Here is a 24,893-nt window from a genome sequence, read left to right as displayed (position 1 = left end):
TTTTGACCCTGCAACAACTCACTTCAGCCACGACAGGAAAAAACAAAACATTCCACCATATTAAGCCCCACACAGTAATGCCCCTTTTACCATATTTTGCCCCCTGAACCATATTATGCCATACACCACAATGCCCATGATACATTATGACCTACAATAAAGCTTCTAATTACTTTTAAATTACCTGCTTATTGCCAGGGGTTTCAAGCACTGGGTGTCATGATTGTTGCCAGGCGCTTCATGTGCTGGGTGTCATGCTCGTTGCCAGGGGTTTCATGCATTGGGTGTCATGGTCGTTGCCAGGGGTTTCATGCACTGGGTGTCATACTCACTGCCAGGGGTTTCCATGGTCTGGGATCCTTGCTCTTTGCCAATGGTAATGCTCGCATCCAAGGGTAATGCTCATTGCTAAGGGTGTATATTCGCTGTTAGGTGCCAGCCTGCCAGCACTGATATGCTGCTCCCCCTTCTCCCTCTACCATACTATTCCACTGAGGGGGCATAGTTTCGTGGAATGACGTAGTTGCATCCTCATTTCATGACGCAACTGCGTCATTCCATGAAACTCCTCCCTGCGAGTGGGAGGAGGGGGAGCAGAATAGCAGCCACAAATTGCCACGGCAGGCACCCCACTAGAAACAGCACTGTGCATATCACATCTTCACTATTTGTTAAATTTGTGCTAACTCAATCTCCTATCTACTACAAAATGCCAACACAAGTAGTTATTCTCAGTTCAATTGCTCAGTTCCTATACTTTTGAGGATGATGGATAAAAACCAGTTATGGCAACAGTAATTTGCATCCTTTAACAATCCTAAAAACAACTGCAAAGGTTAAGTATTTTTATCCTCTTTGGTCTAGTCATACTTGCCTACCTGACCCTCTCCATGAGGGAGGAAATGCTCTGTTCCTGGACTTTCCTGGTAATGTAAGATTACCATCACCTGTGGTGAAACACCTTTCTTATCAATTACCCAGCTCACCACAGGTGATGGCAATCATACATTACCAGGAAAGTCCAGGAACAGAGCATTTTCTCCCTCATGGAGAGGGTCAGGTAGGCAAGTATGGGTCTAGTGCAGTGGTTCCCAACCGTGGTCCTCAAGTACCCCTAACAGTTCATATTTTCAGGTCTCCTCACAGGATTGCAAGTGAAATAATTAGCTCCACCTGTGGGTCTTTTAAAATGTGTCAGTGAGTAATGAATACACCTGAGGACCGAGGTTGGGAACCACTGGTCTAGTGCCATAACGAATGGTTCATATATATGCATATATACAGATGGAGCCTCCGTCATCTTTGCCTGCCTAGTCGCAGTCGTGCACTCCCGGCGTAACTAGGCGATCCGTCTGCCTAGTCACAGCGGGAGTGCACAGAGACACTCCCATTCAGAGCGTCTCTGTTTGGGCGCGCAGACGGAGACGCTCTCCATTCAAGTGAATGGGGCCCATCTCCATCCAGGCACGCGCACCCGTCCAGACGGATACGCTCACAGTGACTAGGTGCACCCATGCGGGCGCGCCTAGTCACAGAAGAAGGACAGATAACGGATGCTCCATCTGTACTATCATGTAGTTGCATCACTGAATCGCTTAAAGATGAGGAAATAAGTGTAAAACATTTTAATCCTGGTGAGTTAAATAAGCACTGTTACATCATATCCTTTATTGGGGATTTGGGGAGATTTGATGTAGATAGGTGTGTAGATGTTGGATTAGACTACATGTTCTCAAACTTGGTCCTCAGGACCTTACACAGTGCGTGTTTTGCCGGTCTCCTCTCAGAATCGCAAGTGTCTGTGAGTAATTAATACACCGGTACAGATGCTGAGTTACCTGCAAAACATGCACTATGTTGGGTCCTGAGGACCGAGTTTGAGGACCTATGGATTAGACCATCTCTTATGTATACTGTAGTAGGTGAAGGCTTTTCTTAACTTTAACTCAGGGATGAAAGAGGCTGATAATGCTGCTCTGCAAGATATTTACTTTGCCTGATTTGTAACACTGGGCCTGATTCAGACCTGATTGCTGCTGTGTGTTTTCGCACAGCGGGCGATCAGGTCATAGCTACGCATGTATATGCACCGCAATGCGCACGAGCATTGGACAACAACAATGGGCAATGCCAGTCAGCAACAGGATGGTGCGAAAATTTCATTTGCATGGGCGTTCGCAAGGTGACTGACAGGAAGAGGCTGTTCGTGGGTGGTAACTGACCGTTTATTGGGAGTGGCCGGAAAAACACAGGCGTTCCTAAGCATTTTCAGGGAGGGTGTCTGACGTCAGCTCTGGTCCCAATCAGCCTGCTGTGATCGCACTGTAGGAGTAAATCCTGGGCTGCGCAGAGACTGCACACACTGAGTGAGGTGCGAATAGATTTGCATGCGAAGGCACACTCGCACGGGGTGAATTTCCACTCCCACTTGGGCAGCGACTGTCCGATCGCAGGTCAGCAACATTAGCAGCACAGCAATCAGGTCTGAATCACCCCCACTGTCTGAAGAGTTGCAACATTATCCAGAGGCGGATTTAAGCCTCATGGGACCCTAAGCAAGACATCGATTTGGGGACCCACTTCCCCAAACAATCCATAATACTATATTTTTGTTCCTGAAACGTGTGTGTGTGTGTGTGTGTGTGTGTGTGTGTGTGTGTGTGTGTGTGTGTATATATATATATATATATATTAGTGATGTGCACCGGAAATTTTTCGGGTTTTGTGTTTTGGTTTTGGGTTCGGTTCCGCGGCCGTGTTTTGGATTCTGACGCGTTTTGGCAAAACCTCACCGAAAAATTTTTATCGGATTCGGGTGTGTTTTGGATTCGGGTGTTTTTTTCAAAAAACCCTCAAAAACAGCTTAAATCATAGAATTTGGGGGTCATTTTGATCCCAAAGTATTATTAACCTCAATAACCATAATTTCCACTCATTTTCAGTCTATTCTGAACACCTCACACCTCACAATATTATTTTTAGTCCTAAAATTTGCACCGAGGTCGCTGGATGGCTAAGCTAAGCGACCCAAGTGGCCGACACAAACACCTGGCCCATCTAGGAGTGGCACTGCAGTGTCAGACAGGATGGCACTTCAAAAAAATTGTCCCCAAACAGCACATGATGCAAAGAAAAAAAGAGGCGCTATGAGGTAGCTGTGTGACTAAGATAAGCGACCCAAGTGGCCGACACAAACACCTGGCCCATCTAGGAGTGGCACTGCAGTGTCAGACAGGATGGCACTTCAAAAAAATTGTCCCCAAACAGCACAAGATGCAAAGAAAAAAAGAGGCGCAATGAGGTAGCTGTGTGACTAAGATAAGCGACCCAAGTGGCCGACACAAACACCTGGCCCATCTAGGAGTGGCACTGCAGTGTCAGACAGGATGGCACTTCAAAAAAATTGTCCCCAAACAGCACACGATGCAAAGAAAAAAAGAGGCGCAATGAGGTAGCTGTGTGACTAAGATAAGCGACCCAAGTGGCCGACACAAACACCTGGCCCATCTAGGAGTGGCACTGCAGTGTCAGACAGGATGGCACTTCAAAAAAATTGTCCCCAAACAGCACATGATGCAAAGAAAAATGAAAGAAAAAAGAGGTGCAAGATGGAACTGTCCTTGGGCCCTCCCACCCACCCTTATGTTGTATAAACAGGACATGCACACTTTAACGAATCCATCATTTCAGTGACAGGGTCTGCCTCACGACTGTGACTGAAATGACTGGTTGGTTTGGGCCCCCACCAAAAAAGAAGCAATCAATCTCTCCTTGCACAAACTGGCTCTACAGAGGCAAGATGCCCACCTCATCATCATCATCCGATTCATCACCCCTTTCACTGTGTACATCCCCCTCCTCACAGATTATTAATTCGTCCCCACTGGAATCCACCATCTCAGGTCCCCATGCACTTTCTGGAGGCAATTGCTGCTGGTGAATGTCTCCACGGAGGAATTGATTATAATTCATTTTAATGAACATCATCTTCTCCACATTTTCTGGAAGTAACCTCGTACGCCGATTGCTGACAAGGTGAGCGGCGGCACTAAACACTCTTTCGGAGTACACACTGGAGGGAGGGCAACTTAGGTAGAATAAAGCCAGTTTCTGCAAGGGCCTCCAAATTGCCTCTTTTTCCTGCCAGTATACGTACGGTCTGTCTGACGTGCCTACTTGGATGCGGTCACTCATATAATCCTCCACCATTCTTTCAATGTTGAGAGAATCATATGCAGTGACAGTAGACGACATGTCAGTAATCGTTGGCAGGTCCTTCAGTCCGGACCAGATGTCAGCACTCGTTCCAGACTGCCCTGCATCACCGCCAGCGTGTGGGCTCGGAATTCTTAGCCTTTTCCTCGCACCACCAGTTGCGGGAGAATGTGAAGGAGGAGCTGTTGACGGGTCACGTTCCGCTTGACTTGACAATTTTCTCACCAGCAGGTCTTTGAACCCCTGCAGACTTGTGTCTGCTGGAAAGAGAGATGCAACGTAGGTTTTAAATCTAGGATCGAGCACGGTGGCCAAAATGTAGTGCTCTGATTTCAACAGATTGACCACCTGTGAATCCTGGTTAAGCGAATGAGGGGCTCCATCCACAAGTCCTACATGCCTATCGGAATCGCTCTGTTTTAGCTCCTCCTTCAATGTCTCCAGCTTCTTCTGCAAAAGCCTGATGAGGGGAATGACCTGACTCAGGCTGGCAATGTCTGAACTGACTTCACGTGTGGCAAGTTCAAAGGGTTGCAGAACCTTGCACAACGTTGAAATCATTCTCCACTGCGCTTGAGACAGGTGCATTCCACCTCCATTGCCTATATCGTGGCCAGATGTATAGGCTTGAATGGCCTTTTGCTGCTCCTCCATCCTCTGAAGCATATAGAGGGTTGAATTCCACCTCGTTACCACCTCTTGCTTCAGATGATGGCAGGGCAGGTTCAGGTATTTTTGGTGGTGCTCCAGTCTTCTGTACGCGGTGCCTGAACGCCGAAAGTGGCCCGCAATTCTTCTGGCCACCGACAGCATCTCTTGCACGCCCCTGTCGTTTTTTAAATAATTCTGCACAACCAAATTCAAGGTATGTGCAAAACATGGGACGTGCTGGAATTTGCCCAGTTGTAATGCACGCACAATATTGCTGGCATTGTCCGATGTCACAAATCCCCAGGAGAGTCCAATTGGGGTAAGCCATTCTGCGATGATCTTCCTCAGTTGCCGTAAGAGGTTTTTAGCTGTGTGCGTATTCTGGAAAGCGGTGATACAAAGCATAGCCTGCCTAGGAACGAGTTGGCATTTGCGAGATGCTGCCACTGGTGCCGTCGCTGCTGTTCTTGCAGCGGGAGTCAATACATCTACCCAGTGGGCTGTCACAGTCATATAGTCCTGAGTCTGCCCTGCTCCACTTGTCCACATGTCCGTGGTTAAGTGGACATTGGGTACAACTGCATTTTTTAGGACACTGGTGAGTCTTTTTCTGAGGTCTGTGTACATTTTCGGTATCGCCTGCCTAGAGAAATGGAACCTAGATGGTATTTGGTACCGGGGACATAGTACCTCAATCAAGTCTATAGTTGGCTCTGAATTAACGATGGATACCGGAACCACGTTTTTCACCGCCCAAGCTGCCAAGGCCTCAGTTATCCGCTTTGCAGCAGGATGACTGCTGTGATATTTCATCTTCCTCGCAAAGGCCTGTTGTACAGTCAATTGCTTACTGGAAGTAGTACAAGTGGTCTTCCGACTTCCCCTCTGGGATGACGATCGACTCCCAGCAGCAACAACAGCAGCGCCAGCAGCAGTAGGCGTTACACTCAAGGATGCATCGGAGGAATCCCAGGCAGGAGAGGACTCGTCACACTTGCCAGTGACATGGCCTGCAGGACTATTGGCTTTCCTGGGTAAGGAGGAAATTGACACTGATGGAGTTGGTGGTGTGGTTTGCTGGAGCTTGGTTACAAGAGGAAGGGGTTTACTGGTCAGTGGACTGCTTCTGCTGTCGCCCAAAGTTTTTGAACTTGTCACTGACTTATGATGAATGCGCTGCAGGTGACGTATAAGGGAGGATGTTCCGAGGTGGTTAACGTCCTTACCCCTACTTATTACAGCTTGACAAAGGCAACACACGGCTTGACACCTGTTGTCCGCATTTGTGTTGAAATAATTCCACACGAAGAGCTGATTTTTTTTTGTATTTTGACCAGGCATGTCAATGGCCATATTCCTCCCACGGACAACAGGTGTCTCCCCGGGTGCCTGACTTAAACAAACCACCTCACCATCAGAATCCTCCTTGTCAATTTCCTCCACAGCGCCAGCAACACCCATATCCTCAACCTGGTGTACTTCAACACTGACATCTTCAATTTGACTATCAGGAACTGGACTGCGGGTGCTCCTTCCAGCACTTGCAGGGGGCGTGCAAATGGTGGAAGGCGCAAGCTCTTCCCGTCCAGTGTTGGGAAGGTCAGGCATCGCAACCAACACAATTGGACTCTCCTTGGGGATTTGTGATTTCGAAGAACGCACAGTTCTTTGCTGTGCTTTTGCCAGCTTAAGTCTTTTCTTTTTTCTAGCGAGAGGATGAGTGCTTCCATCCTCATGTGAAGCTGAACCACTAGCCATGAACATAGGCCAGGGCCTCAGCCGTTCCTTGCCACTCCGTGTCGTAAATGGCATATTGGCAAGTTTACGCTTCTCCTCAGACGCTTTTAATTTTGATTTTTGGGTCATTTTACTGAACTTTTGTGTTTTGGATTTTACATGCTCTGTACTATGACATTGGGCATCGGCCTTGGCAGACGACGTTGATGGCATTTCATCGTCTCGGCCATGACTAGTGGCAGCAGCTTCAGCACGAGGTGGAAGTGGATAGTGATCTTTCCCTATTTTTTTAACCTCCACATTTTTGTTCTCCATATTTTTAATGCGCACAACTAAAAGGTACCACAGGTATACAATGTAGATGGATGGATAGTATACTTTATGGATGACGAGTGATGACCCAGAGGTAGGTACAGCAGTGGCCTACCGTACTGCTATATACAGTATAATAAATGGACCTGGTGGACACTGTCAGCAAACTGCTAAACTAGTATAAAGAAAAAAAGCCACCACAGGTATACAATGTTGATGGATGGATAGTATACTTTATGGATGACGAGTGACGACACAGACGTAGGTACAGCAGTGAACTACCGTACTGCTATATACAGTATAATGGACCTGGTGGACACTGTCAGCAGACTGCTAAACTAGTACTAATAGTATAAAAAAAAAAAAGCCACCACAGGTATACAATGTAGATGGATGGATAGTATACTTTATGGATGACCAGTGACGACACAGAGGTAGGTACAGCAGTGGCCTACCGTACTGCTATATACAGTATAATGGACCTGGTGGACACTGTCAGCAGACTGCTAAACTAGTACTACTAGTATAAAGAAAAAAAGCCACCACAGGTATACAATGTAGATGGATGGATAGTATACTTTATGGATGACGAGTGACGACACAGAGGTAGGTACAGCAGTGGCCTACCGTACTGCTATATACAGTATAATTGATCTGGTGGACACTGTCAGCAGACTGCTAAACTAGTACTACTAGTATAAAGAAAAAAAGCCACCACAGGTATACAATGTAGATGGATGGATAGTATACTTTATGGATGACGAGTGACGACACAGAGGTAGGTACAGCAGTGGCCTACTGTACTGCTATATACAGTATAATAAATGGACCTTGTGGACACTGTCAGCAAACTGCTAAACTAGTATAAAGAAAAAAAGCCACCACAGGTATACAATGTTGATGGATGGATAGTATACTTTATGGATGACAAGTGACGACACAGAGGTAGGTACAGCAGTGGCCTACCGTACTGCTATATACAGTATAATGGACCTGGTGGACACTGTCAGTAGACTGCTAAACTAGTACTACTAGTATAAAGAAAAAAAGCCACCACAGGTATACAATGTAGATGGATGGATAGTATACTTTATGGATGACGAGTGACGACACAGAGGTAGGTACAGCAGTGGCCTACCGTACTGCTTTATACAGTATAATGGACCTGGTGGACACTGTTAGCAGACTGCTAAACTAGTACTACTAGTATAAAGAAAAAAAACCACCACAGGTATACAATGTAGATGGATGGATAGTATACTTTATGGATGACGCGTGACGACACAGAGGTAGGTACAGCAGTGGCCTACCGTACTGCTATATACAGTATAATTGACCTGGTGGACACTGTCAGCAGACTGCTAAACTAGTACTACTAGTATAAAGAAAAAAAGCCACCACAGGTATACAATGTAGATGGATGGATAGTATACTTTATGGATGACGAGTGACGACACAGAGGTAGGTACAGCAGTGGCCTACTGTACTGCTATATACAGTATAATAAATGGACCTGGTGGACACTGTCAGCAAACTGCTAAACTAGTATAAAGAAAAAACGCCACCACAGGTATACAATGTAGATGGATGGATAGTATACTTATTAATGGATGACGAGTGATGACACAGAGGTAGGTACAGCAGTGGCCTACCGTACTGCTATATACAGTATAATAAATGGACCTGGTGGACACTGTCAGCAAACTGCTAAACTAGTATAAAGAAAATAAGCCACCACAGGTATACAATGTAGATGGATGGATAGTTTACTTATGGATGACGAGTGACGACACAGAGGTACTGTAGGTACAGCAGTGGCCTACCGTACTGCTATATACAGTATAATGGACCTGGTGGACACTGTCAGCAAACTGCTAAACTAGTATAAAAAAAGGCCACCACTGGAGTGTTTTTCAGGCAGACAAACGTATACTGGTGGTCACTGTCAGCAAAACTGTGCACTGTACTCCTGCTATAGCTGCTCCCCAGTCCCCACAATTAAGCAGTGTGAGCACTCAGCACAGATATATCATGCAGCACACTGAGCAGTAGCACAGATATGGTATGGAGCGTTTTTTTCAGGCAGAGAACGGATAAAAAAAAATGGTGGTCACTTTACTTATCAGCAAAACTCTGCACTGTACTCCTCCTAACAGCTGCTCCCCAATCCTCCCCACAATTATAGTAAAATAAATTTAAACAAGCAATCAGTCTCTCAGTCTCAGATCAACTGTCTCGTATTAGTAGTGTACGGAGAGGACGCCAGCCACGTCCTCTCCCTATCAATCTCAATGCACGTGTGAAAATGGCGGCGACGCGCGGCTGCTTATATAGAATCCGAATCTCGCGAGAATCCGACAGCGGGATGATGACGTTCGGGCGCGCTCGGGTTAACCGAGCCATACGGGAGAATTCGAGTATGGCTCGGACCCGTGTAAAAAGGCTGAAGTTCGGGGGGGTTCGGTTTCTCGGAAACCGAACCCGCTCATCACTAATATATATATATATATCTTGTATATACATGTGTAGATACCAGGGCCATAAAGGGGGCAGTGCAAAACCGGCCATACACACCCGCCGCCGCAACACAAACCCTGCTCCATCTCCCGGCTCCTGCACTGTGTCATGATGATGTCTCCTAAAGTGCTGTGGGATCTGTACAACAAACTGGAGTATCCTAAGGATGCCCCCAGCAGCACCCTAGAAACTTGAGAAAGGCGCTGCCGCCAACACCCTCCCCTTTGGGTGCAGATTTATGGGAGCCACTTAAGGGGTGGGTGCTGTATAGGGTGCATTGACACCCTGTTATGTGCCTATACTTACAAAAATAAACATACATTATATAGACAGGGGCAACACCTGTAGGAAGATATTGTACTTTGAGTATGCCTATTAGTTTCTCTGCACAGCTGGAGACAGCTGCTTTTCCTCCTTGGTAGCTCAGCCTTTACGTTCCACCCACATCACATGTTCAAAACATTTTAGTGCCCTGCTGCAAAATGACCTCAGTTGTTGAGGAAGGGGTGGGTGCAGTAAATGGGCTCCAGGCATCGGAGGGACACAAAAGGCGGAGCTTTGGATGACTAGGGGGCAGAGCTTCGGGCGGTCAGGGTGCAGTGCTTCAGACTGCTGTGTGGGTAGTTCCAGGGCCAGACTGGGACTAAAAATAGGCCCTGGCATTTGAAGCATGCAGGCCCACCTTGGCATCAACGTCTGCTCCTGGCACAGACCAGGGCCGGTGCAAGGTTTTTTGGCACCCTAGGCAAAAGTCAGCCTACAGCCCCCCCCCCCCCCCCCCCCCACGCCCCCCTCTATCAGTGAAAATTAGTTCTAATAAAGATGTGAAGTGTGAGGTGTGATCTAGAGGCTGTGCAAATAGCAGAAAAAGATAAACTAGATATATACAGTATTGCATAAATGACATGTTAAAATGAACCCAGTCCCAAAACCAGGTAAGGTACAGTATAATACAGTACCACAATCTGTTGTTTTATATTATAGATAGGCACTATATCTCATTGTTAATAATACTGTGGGCTGAAAAGCCTGCAATTGTTAATAGGGCTCCTCATAGGGGATGCAGTTAAGTTGGCGACAGTCAGGATACCGACGCTGGGATCCCGATCACTGACACTTCTGACAGCCGGAATACCAGCTAACGGGCTATTCCCACTTGTGGGTGTCCACAACACCCATAGAGTGGGAATAGAACCTGTGGCAAGCGCAGCATGCCACCGAGGCTGCAGCATGGCGAGTGCATCGAGCCCGTAAGCGGACTCTTTGCACTCACCCTGCTGCTGGCATACTGACGGTCGGGATGCTGTTGTCGGTATACTGACGGACAGCATCCCGGCCGACCGTATATCATACTGAACCCCCTCATGGTGCCGCAGAAACTGAACGCTATGTGTCTGTGATAGGGGAATACAGTGCGTCCACATATACACACATATTACATGCAGATATATACACACACTCACACTTGAAATGTATGTGTTCACAATGAAATCCCGTCGTCCTGCCGTCTGGCCCAAATGCAGCATGATGCAGTTAGATGTGGCAGGGGCGGGACTACCGCACATGTGAGAGTGCCAGCATAGGTGCCCATGTGCACTCTCCTTCCAGCCAAGCGGATCCTGCGAAGAGCTGGAAGCAGAGTGATAGTTACTGTGCAGTATCACTTTGCTTCCTGGTCTGGCGTCTGTGGGCTTACTGCACATGATGTGGCCATCAGCTGGCACATGCATACAGTATGTGAGGGGATCCTTCTCTGAAAAAAATCCCCATTATAGTAGCCCATAGACTACTATAAGCTAACCCCTGTCTTCGCATTCCAGAGCTTGCTAAATTGGACTGCAAAGCAGCCCTCATAGAAATATATGGGCGTTCCTTTGCAATCAGAAATGTCGGGACTGCTGCAGATATTGGAGATACCCTCCATGGTACATCTGGGGCATCCTTAATATTTGCGGGTACACTCTGAATATTTTAGGAGAATACCAAGCAAATATTACTGATAAATAGGCCCCATTGTCTTAAAAGGAACAATTATTTACAGAGGTGGAATGGGTGACACTAAGGACTAGAGATGAGCGGGATCGGATCTCAGAGAACTGAACCCTACCGAACTTCACTACCCGAGCCTGGATCCGAGTCCTTCTCTGGTTTTCCCACCTGACTCGGAAACCAAAACGAGGCAAAACGTCATCATCCCGCTGTCGGATTCTCGCGGGGTTTGGACACTATATAAGGAGCCAAGCACCGCAGCCATTTTCACTCCAGTCCTGGAGAGTGTAGTAAGAGGACGTGTCAGTGATGTGCGGTGAGGTGAGGCAGGTGAGGCAGAACCTTTCCTGTCATACTAACGTTTGTGCCAGAGTTTTGACTAGATAAAGTATATGAAAAATACAAATAATTTGTTTGAAATATCTTCTTTGCATTATTCTAAGTATTTTTATAGCCAAAACTCTGCAGTAAAAAGTCTATGGCAGGTGAGGCAGTGTCTCACCTGTCTATCTTTTCATCACATCTCTGATCAAAACTCAGCAAACTTCCAGGAGTTTATATTGCTGCACCTGTGTATAATGCCCAGATGTACCCTTTGGCTCCTATATTGCATGTAAATCTAGCTCCGGGGTTAGCCAGTGCCTCCTGAGCCATTTACCTCACCGCACGTCCCTGGGACGTGTCTCCGTCCTCAGTGTCTGTGCGGGTGGGAAAGTAGAGTGGCGATTATAGTGCTGTCTTGTGCTGCTCAGTAAAGTGTAGTGTCTTAGCTGCAGGGGCGGATTGGGAACAAAAAGCGGCCCTGGAAAAATTTGTACTAGTGGCCCCACATGGGCAGCACCAGAGGTGTAAGGTCTAGCCATGGGCCATGGCAGCAGCACCCTCCCCCCAAGACTTTCCAGATAGTGGGCATGTCCAGCATCAAGGGGGAAGTTAAGAAGAAATAAAATTAAATATTATGAGCACATTATATGATACACCTTCAGAATTTAGGAAAGTATATAATTATTTAGAAAGATATATTTTCTTGCTTATTACACCAACCGTATCCCAATCACTATTCACTCAATCTTATATGTCAGCCAAGCAGGCAGACAGAGCATACACTAGATCATCTGCAATCACAGGCTAAGTGGCAAAGTAATTTTCATATATGCAAATCATTTTGCATCCTATTCATTATGTCTATAAAAAGGACCACATGTCCTCAAACAAAACAGGCCCTACGGGTGCGTGGGCCCACCGGGAATCTTCCCTGTGAACTCTATGGCCAACACGCCTATGCTTAGCTGCATCAGTCAGTCCAGTGACTAGTCACAGTGGTGGTGTCTTCTGCTGCTATATGTCCAGTGCTGCTGTATTATCCATCACAGTGTCGCTGTGTTGTCCTGCATCAGACCAGTGGTAGTGTCCTGTGCTGTATATTATTTACTCCAAATAAAGGAGTTATTAACATTTAATCCAAATATAATTTTTGCAGGGTTTGCCCTGTGTGGTGTAGGGGTACGCTCGCCTGTGCTGCATATTATTATAATAGCTCCAAATAAAAGGGTTATTATTATCCAAATTAATTTTACAGGCTTTGTCGTGTGTGTGTGTGTGTGTGTGTGTGTGTGTGTGTGTGTGTGTGTGTGTGTGTGTGTGGTTTAGGGGTACGCTCTCCTGTGTCACAAATATTATGCGTGTATTACATCTGGGCAAATTCCAGCACGTCCCATGTTGTTTGTACCGCACACTTGTGTCGCTTAACTTAGTCATACATCTACCTCATTGCACCTCTTTTACTTCTTTGCATAATGTGCTATTTGGTAGAGATGAGCGGGTTCGGTTTCTCGGAAACCGAACCCCCCCGAACTTCAGCCTTTTTACACGGGTCCGAGGCAGACTCGGATCTTCCCGCCTTGCTCGGCTAACCCGAGCGCGCCCGTACGTCATCATCCCGCTGTCGGATTCTCGCGAGGCTCGTATTCTATCGCGAGACTCGGATTCTATATAAGGAGCCGCGCGTCGCCGCCATTTTCACACGTGCATTGAGATTCATAGGGAGAGGACGTGGCTGGCGTCCTCTCCGTTTAGAGTAGAGTAGAGAGTAGAGAGTCTAGAGACACTTGATTTACTAATTTTGGGGAGCATATTAGGACGGAGTACTACTTGCTGATAGTGTGACCAGTGACCACCAGTTTAATTAATCCGTTCTCTGCCTGAAAAAAAAACGATACACAGTGTGACACAGTCACATACCATATCTGTGCTCAGCCTCAGTGTGCTCTCAGTGTGCTTCATCATCTATGTAATACTGTATATCTGACTGTGCTGAGTGCTCACTGCTCACACAGCTTAATTGTGGGGGAGACTGGGGAGCAGTTATAGCAGGAGTACATATTTTAACAGTGCACACTTTTGCTGCCAGAGTGCCACTGCCAGTGCCAGTGTGACTGACCAGTGACCACTACTACTTGCTGATAGTGTGACCAGTGACCACCAGTTTAATTAATCCGTTCTCTGCCTGAAAAAAAACGATACACAGTATGACACAGTCACATACCATATATGTGCTCAGCCTCAGTGTGCCCTCAGTGTGCTGCATCATCTATGTAATACTGTATATCTGACTGTGCTGAGTGCTCACTGCTCACACAGCTTAATTGTGGGGGAGACTGGGGAGCAGTTATAGCAGGAGTACATATTTTAACAGTGCACACTTTTGCTGCCAGAGTGCCACTGCCAGTGCCAGTGTGACTGACCAGTGACCACTGACCACCAGTATATTGTGATCGTCGTGTGGTGTTTTTATTCTATAAACGCATTCTGCTGACAGTGTCCAGTATATACGTATATAATATATACCTGTCCGGCTGCAGTAGTGATATATATATATTTTTTATATCATTATCATCCAGTCTATATTAGCAGCAGACGCAGTACGGTAGTCCACGGCTGTAGCTACCACTGTGTAGGCAGTCGCTAGTCCATCCATAATTGTATACCACCTACCTGTGGTGTTTTTTTTTTCTATCTTCTTGATACTAGTAGCTTACTTTAGGAGTCTGCAGTGCTGAGCTGACAGTGTCCAGCAGGTCCGTCATTATATAATATATACCTGTCCGGCTGCAGTAGTGATGAATATATATATTTTTTATATCATTATCATCCAGTCTATATTAGCAGCAGACGCAGTACGGTAGTCCACGGCTGTAGCTACCTCTGTGTCGGCAGTCGCTAGTCCATCCATAATTGTATACCACCTACCTGTGGTGTTTTTTTTTTTCTATCTTCTTGATACTACTAGTAGCTTACTTTAGGAGTCTGCAGTGCTGAGCTGACAGTGTCCAGCAGGTCCGTCATTATATAATATATACCTGTCCTGCTGCAGTAGTGATATATATATATATTTTTTATATCATTATCATCCAGTCTATATTAGCAGCAGACGCAGTACGGTAGTCCACGGCTGTAGCTACCTCTGTGTCGGCAGTCGCTAGTCCATCCATAATTGTATACCACCTACCTGTGGTGTTTTTTTTCTTTCTATCTTCTTGATACTACTAGTAGCTTACTTTAGGAGTCTGCAGTGCTGAGCTGACAGTGTCCAGCAGGTCCGTCATTATATAATATATACCTGTCCTGCTGCAGTAGTGATATATATATATATTTTTAATATCATTATCATCCAGTCTATATTAGCAGCAGACGCAGTACGGTAGTCCACAGCTGTAGCTACCTCTGTGTCGGCAGTCGCTAGTCCATCCATAATTGTATACCACCTACCTGTGGTGTTTTTTTTTTTTCTATCTTCTTGATACTACTAGTAGCTTACTTTAGGAGTCTGCAGTGCTGAGCTGACAGTGTCCAGCAGGTCCGTCATTATATAATATATACCTGTCCGGCTGCAGTAGTGATATATATATATATATATTTTTAATATCATTATCATCCAGTCTATATTAGCAGCAGACGCAGTACGGTAGTCCACGGCTGTAGCTACCTCTGTGTCGGCAGTCGCTCGTCAATCCATAAGTATACTAGTATCCATCCATCTCCATTGTTTACCTGAGGTGCCTTTTAGTTGTGCCTATTAAAATATGGAGAACAAAAATGTTGAGGTTCCAAAAATAGGGAAAGATCAAGATCGATTTCCACCTCGTGCTGAAGCTGCTGCCACTAGTCATGGCCGAGACGATGAAATGCCAGCAACGTCGTCTGCCAAGGCCGATGCCCAATGTCATAGTACAGAGCATGTAAAATCCAAAACACCAAATATCAGTAAAAAAAGGACTCAAAAATCTAAAATAAAATTGTCGGAGGAGAAGCGTAAACTTGCCAATATGCCATTTACCACACGGAGTGGCAAGGAACGGCTGAGGCCCTGGCCTATGTTCATGGCTAGTGGTTCAGCTTCACATGAGGATGGAAGCACTCAGCCTCTTGCTAGAAAAATGAAAAGACTCAAGCTGGCAAAAGCACAGCAAAGAACTGTGCGTTCTTCGAAATCACAAATCCACAAGGAGAGTCCAATTGTGTCGTTTGCGATGCCTGACCTTCCCAACACTGGACGTGAAGAGCATGCGCCTTCCACCATTTGCACGCCCCCTGCAAGTGCTGGAAGGAGCACTCGCAGTCCAGTTCCTGATAGTCAGATTGAAGATGTCAGTGTTGAAGTACACCAGGATGAGGAGGATATGGGTGTTGCTGGCGCTGGGGAGGAAATTGACCAGGAGGATTCTGATGGTGAGGTGGTTTGTTTAAGTCAGGCACCCGGGGAGACACCTGTTGTCCGTGGGAGGAATAGGGCCATTGACATGCCTGGTGAAAATACCAAAAAAATCAGCTCTTCGGTGTGAAAGTATTTCAACAGAAATGCGGACAACATTTGTCAAGCCGTGTGTTGCCTTTGTCAAGCTGTAATAAGTAGGGGTAAGGACGTTAACCACCTCGGAACATCCTCCCTTATACGTCACCTGCAGCGCATTCATCATAAGTTCAAAAACTTTGGGCGACAGCGGAAGCAGTCCACTGACCAGTAAATCCCTTCATCTTGTAACCAAGCTCACGCAAACCACCCCACCAACTCCCTCAGTGTCAATTTCCTCCTTCCCCAGGAATGCCAATAGTCCTGCAGGCCATGTCACTGGCAATTATGACGAGTCCTCTCCTGCCTGGGATTCCTCCGATGCATCCTTGCGTGTAACGCCTACTGCTGCTGGCGCTGCTGTTGTTGCTGCTGGAAATCGATGGTCATCCCAGAGGGGAAGTCGTACTCGTAAGACCACTTTTACTACTTCCACCAAGCAATTGACTGTCCAACAGTCCTTTGCGAGGAAGATGAAATATCACAGCAGTCATCCTGCTGCAAAGCGGATAACTGAGGCCTTGGCATCCTGGGCGGTGAGAAACGTGGTTCCGGTATCCATCATTACTGCAGAGGCAACTAGAGACTTGTTGGAGGTACAGTGTCCCGGTACCAAATACCATCTAAGTTCCATTTCTCTAGGCAGGCGATACCGAAAATGTACACAGACCTCAGAAAAAGACTCACCAGTGTCCTAAAAAATGCAGTTGTACCCAATGTCCACTTAACCACGGACATGTGGACAAGTGGAGCAGGGAAGGCTCAGGACTATATGACTGTGACAGCCCACTGGTTAGATGTATGGACTCCCGCCGCAAGAACAGCAGCGGCGGCACCAGTAGCAGCATCTCGCAAACGCCAACTCTTTCCTAGGCAGGCTACGCTTTGTATCACCGCTTTCCAGAATACGCACACAGCTAAAAACCTCTTACGGCAACTGAGGAAGATCATCGCAGAATGGCTTACCCCAATTGGACTCTCCTGTGGATTTGTGGCATCGGACAACGCCAGCAATATTGTGTGTGCATTAAATATGGGCAAATTCCAGCACGTCCCATGTTTTGCACATACCTTGAATTTGGTGGTGCAGAATTATTTAAAAAACGAGAGGGGCGTGCAAGAGATGCTGTCGGTGGCCAGAAGAATTGCGGGACACTTTCGGCGTACAGGCACCACGTACAGAATACTGGAGCAACACCAAAAACGCCTGAACCTGCCCTGCCATCATCTGAAGCAAGAAGTGGTAACGAGGTGGAATTCAACCCTCTATATGCTTCAGAGGTTGGAGGAGCAGCAAAAGGCCATTCAAGCCTATACAACTGAGCACGATATAGGAGGTGGAATGCACCTGTCTCAAGCGCAGTGGAGAATGATTTCAACGTTGTGCAAGGTTCTGCAACCTTTTGAACTTGCCACACGTGAAGTCAGTTCAGACACTGCCAGCCTGAGTCAGGTCATTCCCCTCATCAGGCTTTTGCAGAAGAAGCTGGAGACATTGAAGGAGGAGCTAACACAGAGCGATTCCGCTAGGCATGTGGGACTTGTGGATGGAGCCCTTAATTCGCTTAACAAGGATTCACGGGTGGTCAATCTGTTGAAATCAGAGCACTACATTTTGGCCACCGTGCTCGATCCTAAATTTAAAACCTACCTTGGATCTCTCTTTCCGGCAGACACAAGTCTGCTGGGGTTCAAAGAACTGCTGGTGACAAAATTGTCAAGTCAAGCGGAACGCGACCTGTCAACATCTCCTCCTTCACATTCTCCCGCAACTGGGGGTGCGAGGAAAAGGCTCAGAATTCCGAGCCCACCCGCTGGCGGTGATGCAGGGCAGTCTGGAGCGACTGCTGATGCTGACATCTGGTCCGGACTGAAGGACCTGACAACGATTACGGACATGTCGTCTTCTGTCACTGCATATGATTCTCTCCCCATTGAAAGAATGGTGGAGGATTATATGAGTGACCGCATCCAAGTAGGCACGTCAGACAGTCCGTACTTATACTGGCAGGAAAAAGAGGCAATTTGGAGGCCCTTGCACAAACTGGCTTTATTCTACCTAAGTTGCCCTCCCACAAGTGTTTACTCTGAAAGAGTGTTTAGTGCCGCCGCTCACCTTGTCAGCAATCGGCGTACGAGGTTACATCCAGAAAATGTGGAGAAGATGATGTTCATTAAAATGAATTATAATCAATTCCTCCGTGGAGACATTGACCAGCAGCAATTGCCTCCACAAAGTAGTACACAGGGAGCTGAGATGGTGGATTCCAGTGGGGACGAATTGATAATCTGTGAGGAGGAGGATGTACACGGTGATATATCGGAGGATGATGATGAGGTGGACATCTTGCCTCTGTAGAGCCAGTTTGTGCAAAGAGAGATTAATTGCTTCTTTTTTGGTGGGGGTCCAAACCAACCCGTCATTTCAGTCACAGTCGTGTGGCAGACCCTGTCACTGAAATGATGGGTTGGTTAAAGTGTGCATGTCCTGTTTATACAACATAAGGGTGGGTGGGAGGGCCCAAGGACAATTCCATCTTGCACCTCTTTTTTCTTTCATTTTTCTTTGCGTCATGTGCTGTTTGGGGGGTGTTTTTTGGAAGGGCCATCCTGCATGACACTGCAGTGCCACTCCTAGATGGGCCAGGTGTTTGTGTCGGCCACTAGGGTCGCTTAGCTTACTCACACAGCTACCTCATTGCGCCTCTTTTTTTCTTTGCGTCATGTGCTGTTTGGGGAGTGTTTTTTGGAAGGGCCATCCTGCGTGACACTGCAGTGCCACTCCTAGATGGGCCAGGTGTTTGTGTCGGCCAAAAGGGTCGCTTAGCTTACTCACACAGCTACCTCATTGCGCCTCTTTTTTTCTTTGCGTCATGTGCTGTTTGGGGAGTGTTTTTTGGAAGGGCCATCCTGCGTGACACTGCAGTGCCACTCCTAGATGGGCCAGGTGTTTGTGTCGGCCACTTGGGTCGCTTAGCTTAGCCATCCAGCGACCTCGGTGCAAATTTTAGGACTAAAAATAATATTGTGAGGTGTGAGGTGTTCAGAATAGACTGAAAATGAGTGGAAATTATGGTTATTGAGGTTAATAATACTTTGGGATCAAAATGACCCCCAAATTCTATGATTTAAGCTGTTTTTTAGGGTTTTTTGAAAAAAACACCCGAATCCAAAACACACCCTAATCCGACAAAAAAAATTCGGTGAGGTTTTGCTAAAACGCGTTCGAACCCAAAACACGGCCGCGGAACCGAACCCAAAACCAAAACACAAAACCCGAAAAATTTTCGGTGCTCATCACTACTATTTGGGGCCTATTTTTTAAATCTGCCATCTTGTCTGCCACTGCAGTGCCACTCCTAGATGGGCCAGGTGTTTGTGCCACACACTTGTGTCGCTTAGCTTATTCATACAGCCACCTCGGTGCAACCTTTTGGCCTAAAAACAATATTGAGAGGTGTGAGGTGTTCAGAGTAGACTGGAAATGAGTGGAAATGAATGTTATTGAGGTTAATAATATTGTAGGATCAAAATTACCCCCAAATTCTGTGATTATAGCTGTTTTCATGTTTTTTCAAAAATCATCCAGATCCAAAACCAAAACACGAAAAGGGTGGTTTTGGCAAAACCAATCCAGATCCAAAACACGAGGATGGAACCAGAACCAAACACCAAAACACAAAACATGAAAAGTGCCCACTGCACATCTCTACAAAGGACTGATATTATACTGTAGGAATTTTATTATTTCATTGTAGTATACTGATTACATCTATTTCGTTTACTGTATGTCATATCATATTTTTATGTCGCAAATGAAGTGCCTACACCTATTTGTTTTTAATGTTTAGATTTTATGCTTTCAGTTATAGTGATAAATTAAATGCAAATAATATTTTTTTACATTTACAGTTTTAAACACCCTAAATATATATATATTGGGTTTTTTTAATATATATTTTTATATTTAGATACTCCGTAATAAAAAGTGACCGTTTTTTGTTTTAAAAAAATAATGTAAATGTGATTCTCCTTAAAAACATGACAAATGTACTCCAAGACTAGACCCTATTTAAAAGAAAATGCCTGAACAACATACAGTATATTATTTTAGATACTGTACATTAAGATCTATGTATAATGCCTTATAAGTAACGTGACATGATTATCATGAACAAAACTTTCTGTTTTAGGTTTCTCCTTGTGAGAAATGTCGCTGTGACTCAAATGGTGAAGTTATGTGCACGGTGTCAGCATGTCCTCAGACTGAGTGTGTGGACCCAGTCTATGAGCCAGATCAGTGCTGCCCCATCTGCAAAAATGGTAAAGAATGACATCTATTAATCAGTGTATATTTGTATATATTTATCTATGCTCTGTCAGTTATATGAAAGTCAGACTCTACAGATTGCACTGTTACCATGTACAAAGTACTGTAAAATACTATATAATACTGGCTTTCCAATGCGGTCGAGAATAGAATTATGTACATATACTGTAAGTAATATAATATAAAATGTTAGTAAAATGTTTTTATTAGAATGTGTTAGTTGGAACAATCAGAGCGGAAATAAAATACTGATCTTTGGTTCAGTGATAGAGATAGATAGATAGATAGATAGATAGATAGATAGATAGATAGATAGATAGATAGATAGATAGATAGATAGATAGATAGATAGATAGATGGATTGAGTCCTGTGAACTGTTCTCACGATGAGCTTGCACTGTGAATTACATTTGCAATTCAATTCCACACTTGCATTGATTTTTCCAGAGGAAATTCACAGATTTTTTTTTGTCACCACACCCCTGAGCAGGCGAAAAGGTAGGGGAAATCTTTTTTTAAGGTACAAATGTAAGGACATAGGGCCTAACTGAGACCTGGGGGTAAATTTACTAAGATGGGAGTTCTATTTAAGATGGGATGTTACCCATAGCAACTAATCAGATTCTACTTCTCATTTATCTAGCACCTTCTAGAAGATAATACCTGGATTCTGATTGGTTGCTATGGGCAACATCCCATCTTAAATAGAACTCCCATCTTAGTAAATTTACCCCCTGATAGCTGATGTGTGAAATCGCACAGCAGCCGATTATCGAATGACTACGCATGTGTATGCACCACAATGCGCACGCGCAAGGCCAAACACAACACAGAATGGTGCGAAAATTTTGATTGCTAGGCGTACGCAAGGTGAGAGGAAGCGGACATTTTTGGGTGGTAACTTGCCATTTTCTGGGAGTTTCAGGAGAAACGCATGCATTCCCAAACGTTTTCAGGGCGGGTGTGTGACATCAGCTCCGGCCCCGATCAGCCTGTTTGTGTACACTGTAGGAATAAGTCCTGAGCTACGCACAGACTGCACAGAATGGAAAAATCATTTGATGGTAAGTGATTTTCGGATGTCCGCTGTCTGGCCAAGATTTTGCACGGAGTACGCATGCATTCGCACACTTGCACGGGGCGGGTTTTCACTCTCCATGGGCAATGGCTATCTGTTTTCAGACCTCTGTAAAAACACAGAGGAGCGATCAGGTCTGAATTAGGCCCACAGTGCAGAACCTCTTGTACACCCCTCCTTATGAAGAATCATGCATTTAGAGAGGTTTAAGTAATAATTTGGCCAATAAAGACATGTCAGTTTTCAGGTGAGTTTGTCTAAAAAGTTACATAATGTGTAAATGATGTGGGTCAGGTACCTGGATGTGTTGTATTGAAAAACCTTCAGCATTTTCCTCATGACAACAAGTAGCCTTCTATATGATCCTGTTATCTCATGTGTCACTTTTTTGGGGTCCATGATGGTTTCCCCCCTTTTTGATGCACTTCTCTAAAGAACCATTTTATAAAAAAGTAACGCAAACTTGCCACGTCTACCACAAATTGTCATTTCTAATTGAATCTCACATTTCTCATGCATTCGTGCGACGTACTGTACTGTATGCGAGTTTTATGAAACAAACCCGCTTTCACAAACTTGCTCCTAATTGTACTAAGCACAGCCTGTTTTCCATGTTAATGGATCTAGAAATTCCCATATACAGTACAGTGTAAGAGAGATTTTTGCATCCAGTCATTCACAGTACAGTATGTTTGCAGGCAGACACTGAAATCTGCATTATTATTTTGGTTTCCTTTTTCGTGAATAACTTACCAGCTAATAATGGCTTTAGGAAATACATTTTAGGGCAGAGTCTCCCAAACTCCTTAAGTACAATCCAGGTTTTAAAGACATCCATGCTTGAGCTGAGGTGACTTAATTAGTAGCTCAGTCAATTTTATTTAACCATTTGGACTCAAGCATGGATATACATAAAACCTGGACTGTAATGGCGGAGTTTGGGAAAGTCTGTTTTAGGCAATTCTGAAAACCTATGTTTATCACATGTTTCAGATTCTACCATATCTAATTTACATATTAATGTTACACTATATTTGTCATACTTCAGCTGCTATTAGGGTGACCAATCCTGGGATCAGGATAGGCGGGATCTCGAGATTTAGGTAAAAAATCGGATTCAATCCCGGGATTGCAAGCTCCAATCCCGGGAATTGAGGGATCAGGTGGTCTTTTAATGCCAGCCAGCGTTGAGCATCCTCAAGGCGCTCAACGCTGCCCAGGTCTCTTCTCTCGGCTCCCCCTGTGCAGCGTGACCTATGACTCTGAGGTCATCCTGCGCAGTCACCAGCCCATCACCCGCCGCGCCGCCTGATGGGAAGCCGGCCGTCACCCACCGCCAAGTGTGGAGGAAGATTCCCACCCACCCGCCCCGCTATATTGGTGAGTTATGTGTGCGGTGCGGTGCGAGGTGGGGCGGGTGGGGAGAGGCAGGGTGTGGAGGATGGCCGGACACATTAAAAAAGTGAATCCCGGGTATCCCGGGGATCCCGGGATTTACCATTTTTTAATCCCGATACCCAGGATTGAAAAAAATGTCCCGGGATTGACCTCCCTAGCTGCTATTACTAATATGATGATTTTGTTAGGAGCCAAATAGTTATGTACTTCCAACATATGTGTGTTCCAACATATGGGTCCATTTCTTGTCTTCTCTCTTGATGCTAAATATATCTCCACAAATTTTTTGCAAATCTTGTTATATGGCTCATTAATTAGGAAATATGCTGTCGAAATTAGAATATTCTTTTGCCTTACTAGAAAGAGTTGGAGCCATAGTATATAATACAGAAGTATTCATATAACACAGATACCCATATGTCCGAAAATGTAGATTTGTGTGTGTGTATATATATATATATATATATATATATATACACTGTAAGGTTTATCTTTGGCTTTTCTGCAAATGTAATGGCTCTAAGACTTTCTACTGTATTCTAGGTATTTTATACGACCATAGAATTCTAAATGTATGCATTTGGACCATCTTCAAGATGTTATGCAAGACAGTAGTTGGTAGTGCTGTAAGTGCTCTAAGTTTGTATAATAGTTTTGGACAGAAGCTATTCTTTTAATAAACATGATTAAAGTCTATATCATTGTCATAACCTTGAAAGTAGGAAATAATCGTTTGCAGAAGGTTTGGGTCAGTAAGATTTAATACCAGATTTATTAAAATAAAATTTATGGAGGATTTCACTTATGCCATATAAAGTTAATCAAAATGTAGCACTTGCGTTGTATAAGAAGGCACAAATGCTCTAAGTGACTCCAGTTTTGAAGTACAGTATTTACAATCAACCCAGAGCTTTTCCACAATCATTGATCACTGTTAGTGCACTATGAATATTACTAAGGAGACTGGCCAGTGTCAGCAGTAAGTCATCTATGAATAAGCCCAGCTGATGTTCTCCCCTACAATCTATATCTATAAATAGCTATACAGAGTTTTGTAACAACGTATACAATGATGATAATGATGGTGATCACATGAGTTTTAGTGCTTTAGACTGAGGCTAAGGTACCATAGGGAAGAAGCATAGGTGACAGGGGATATCTTGCTTGGGGTCTTCTCCTCCTGTGAATATCAATAATCATTAAATCCACTAATGTAATTTCAGAAACGGGAAAAGTAAAAAAGGGCTTCTATGATACTGAGACATCCCTGGCAGAAATGAAATGTGATATATTCCTAACATTATCATGCTGTGTTTTCAGTGGTTTATAAACATAATGTGCCTATGGTTGCTTTTAATGATGGTTTAATGTGCATGTGCAGAACGGGTTCTGCATTATCTCTAGCAGTGCTCTCAAGCTGCGGCATGATTGACATGCTGTAGTGGTTTAGATGGTTGAGGGGACAGCGACGGGAACTGGTCTCTGTTTTATAGGCGTGCCTTAGCCAATGTCTGCATGTCTGCATTTCCCAATGCATATTTCCTGGCCCAACTGCATGAAATCACCAGCCATCTTGCATTTCCTGAGGATCACTTCGATGGCCGATGTTTTCCTAGAGCGATGCCTCTTGCAGCATTTGCATATTTATACACAGCAGGTGCATCCAGAGATGCAGCTGCTGTGTACACAGGAACGGTTCTAGGCGCAGACAAGGTGGGCCTGTGCCTGGGGCACTGATGCCTGCCGTGGGCTGTGTGGGCGCTATGGGAGAGACGTCATGACGTCTCTCCCATAGATCCGAGGAGCTGCAGCAGCGG

General features: G+C 45.2%; 1 protein-coding gene across 2 annotated transcripts in view; it reads left to right on the top strand.

Annotated features, from left to right (window-relative positions):
* Nucleotides 1-24,893, top strand: part of VWC2 (von Willebrand factor C domain containing 2) — a 925,810-nt gene that overhangs the window by 482,586 nt on the left and 418,331 nt on the right. For both annotated transcript variants that reach the window (XM_063924899.1, XM_063924900.1), the window contains exon 3: nucleotides 20,464-20,593. In XM_063924899.1, the coding sequence (XP_063780969.1) occupies nucleotides 20,464-20,593 (130 nt within the window). The remainder of the gene's footprint in view (nucleotides 1-20,463; nucleotides 20,594-24,893) is intronic.

Source organism: Pseudophryne corroboree, chromosome 5 (assembly GCF_028390025.1).
Source record: "Pseudophryne corroboree isolate aPseCor3 chromosome 5, aPseCor3.hap2, whole genome shotgun sequence".
NCBI classification, from domain to species: Eukaryota; Metazoa; Chordata; class Amphibia; order Anura; family Myobatrachidae; genus Pseudophryne; species Pseudophryne corroboree.
The sequence above is the reverse complement of the archived record's forward strand: the minus strand, read 5'-3'. Positions and strand labels throughout refer to the sequence as shown.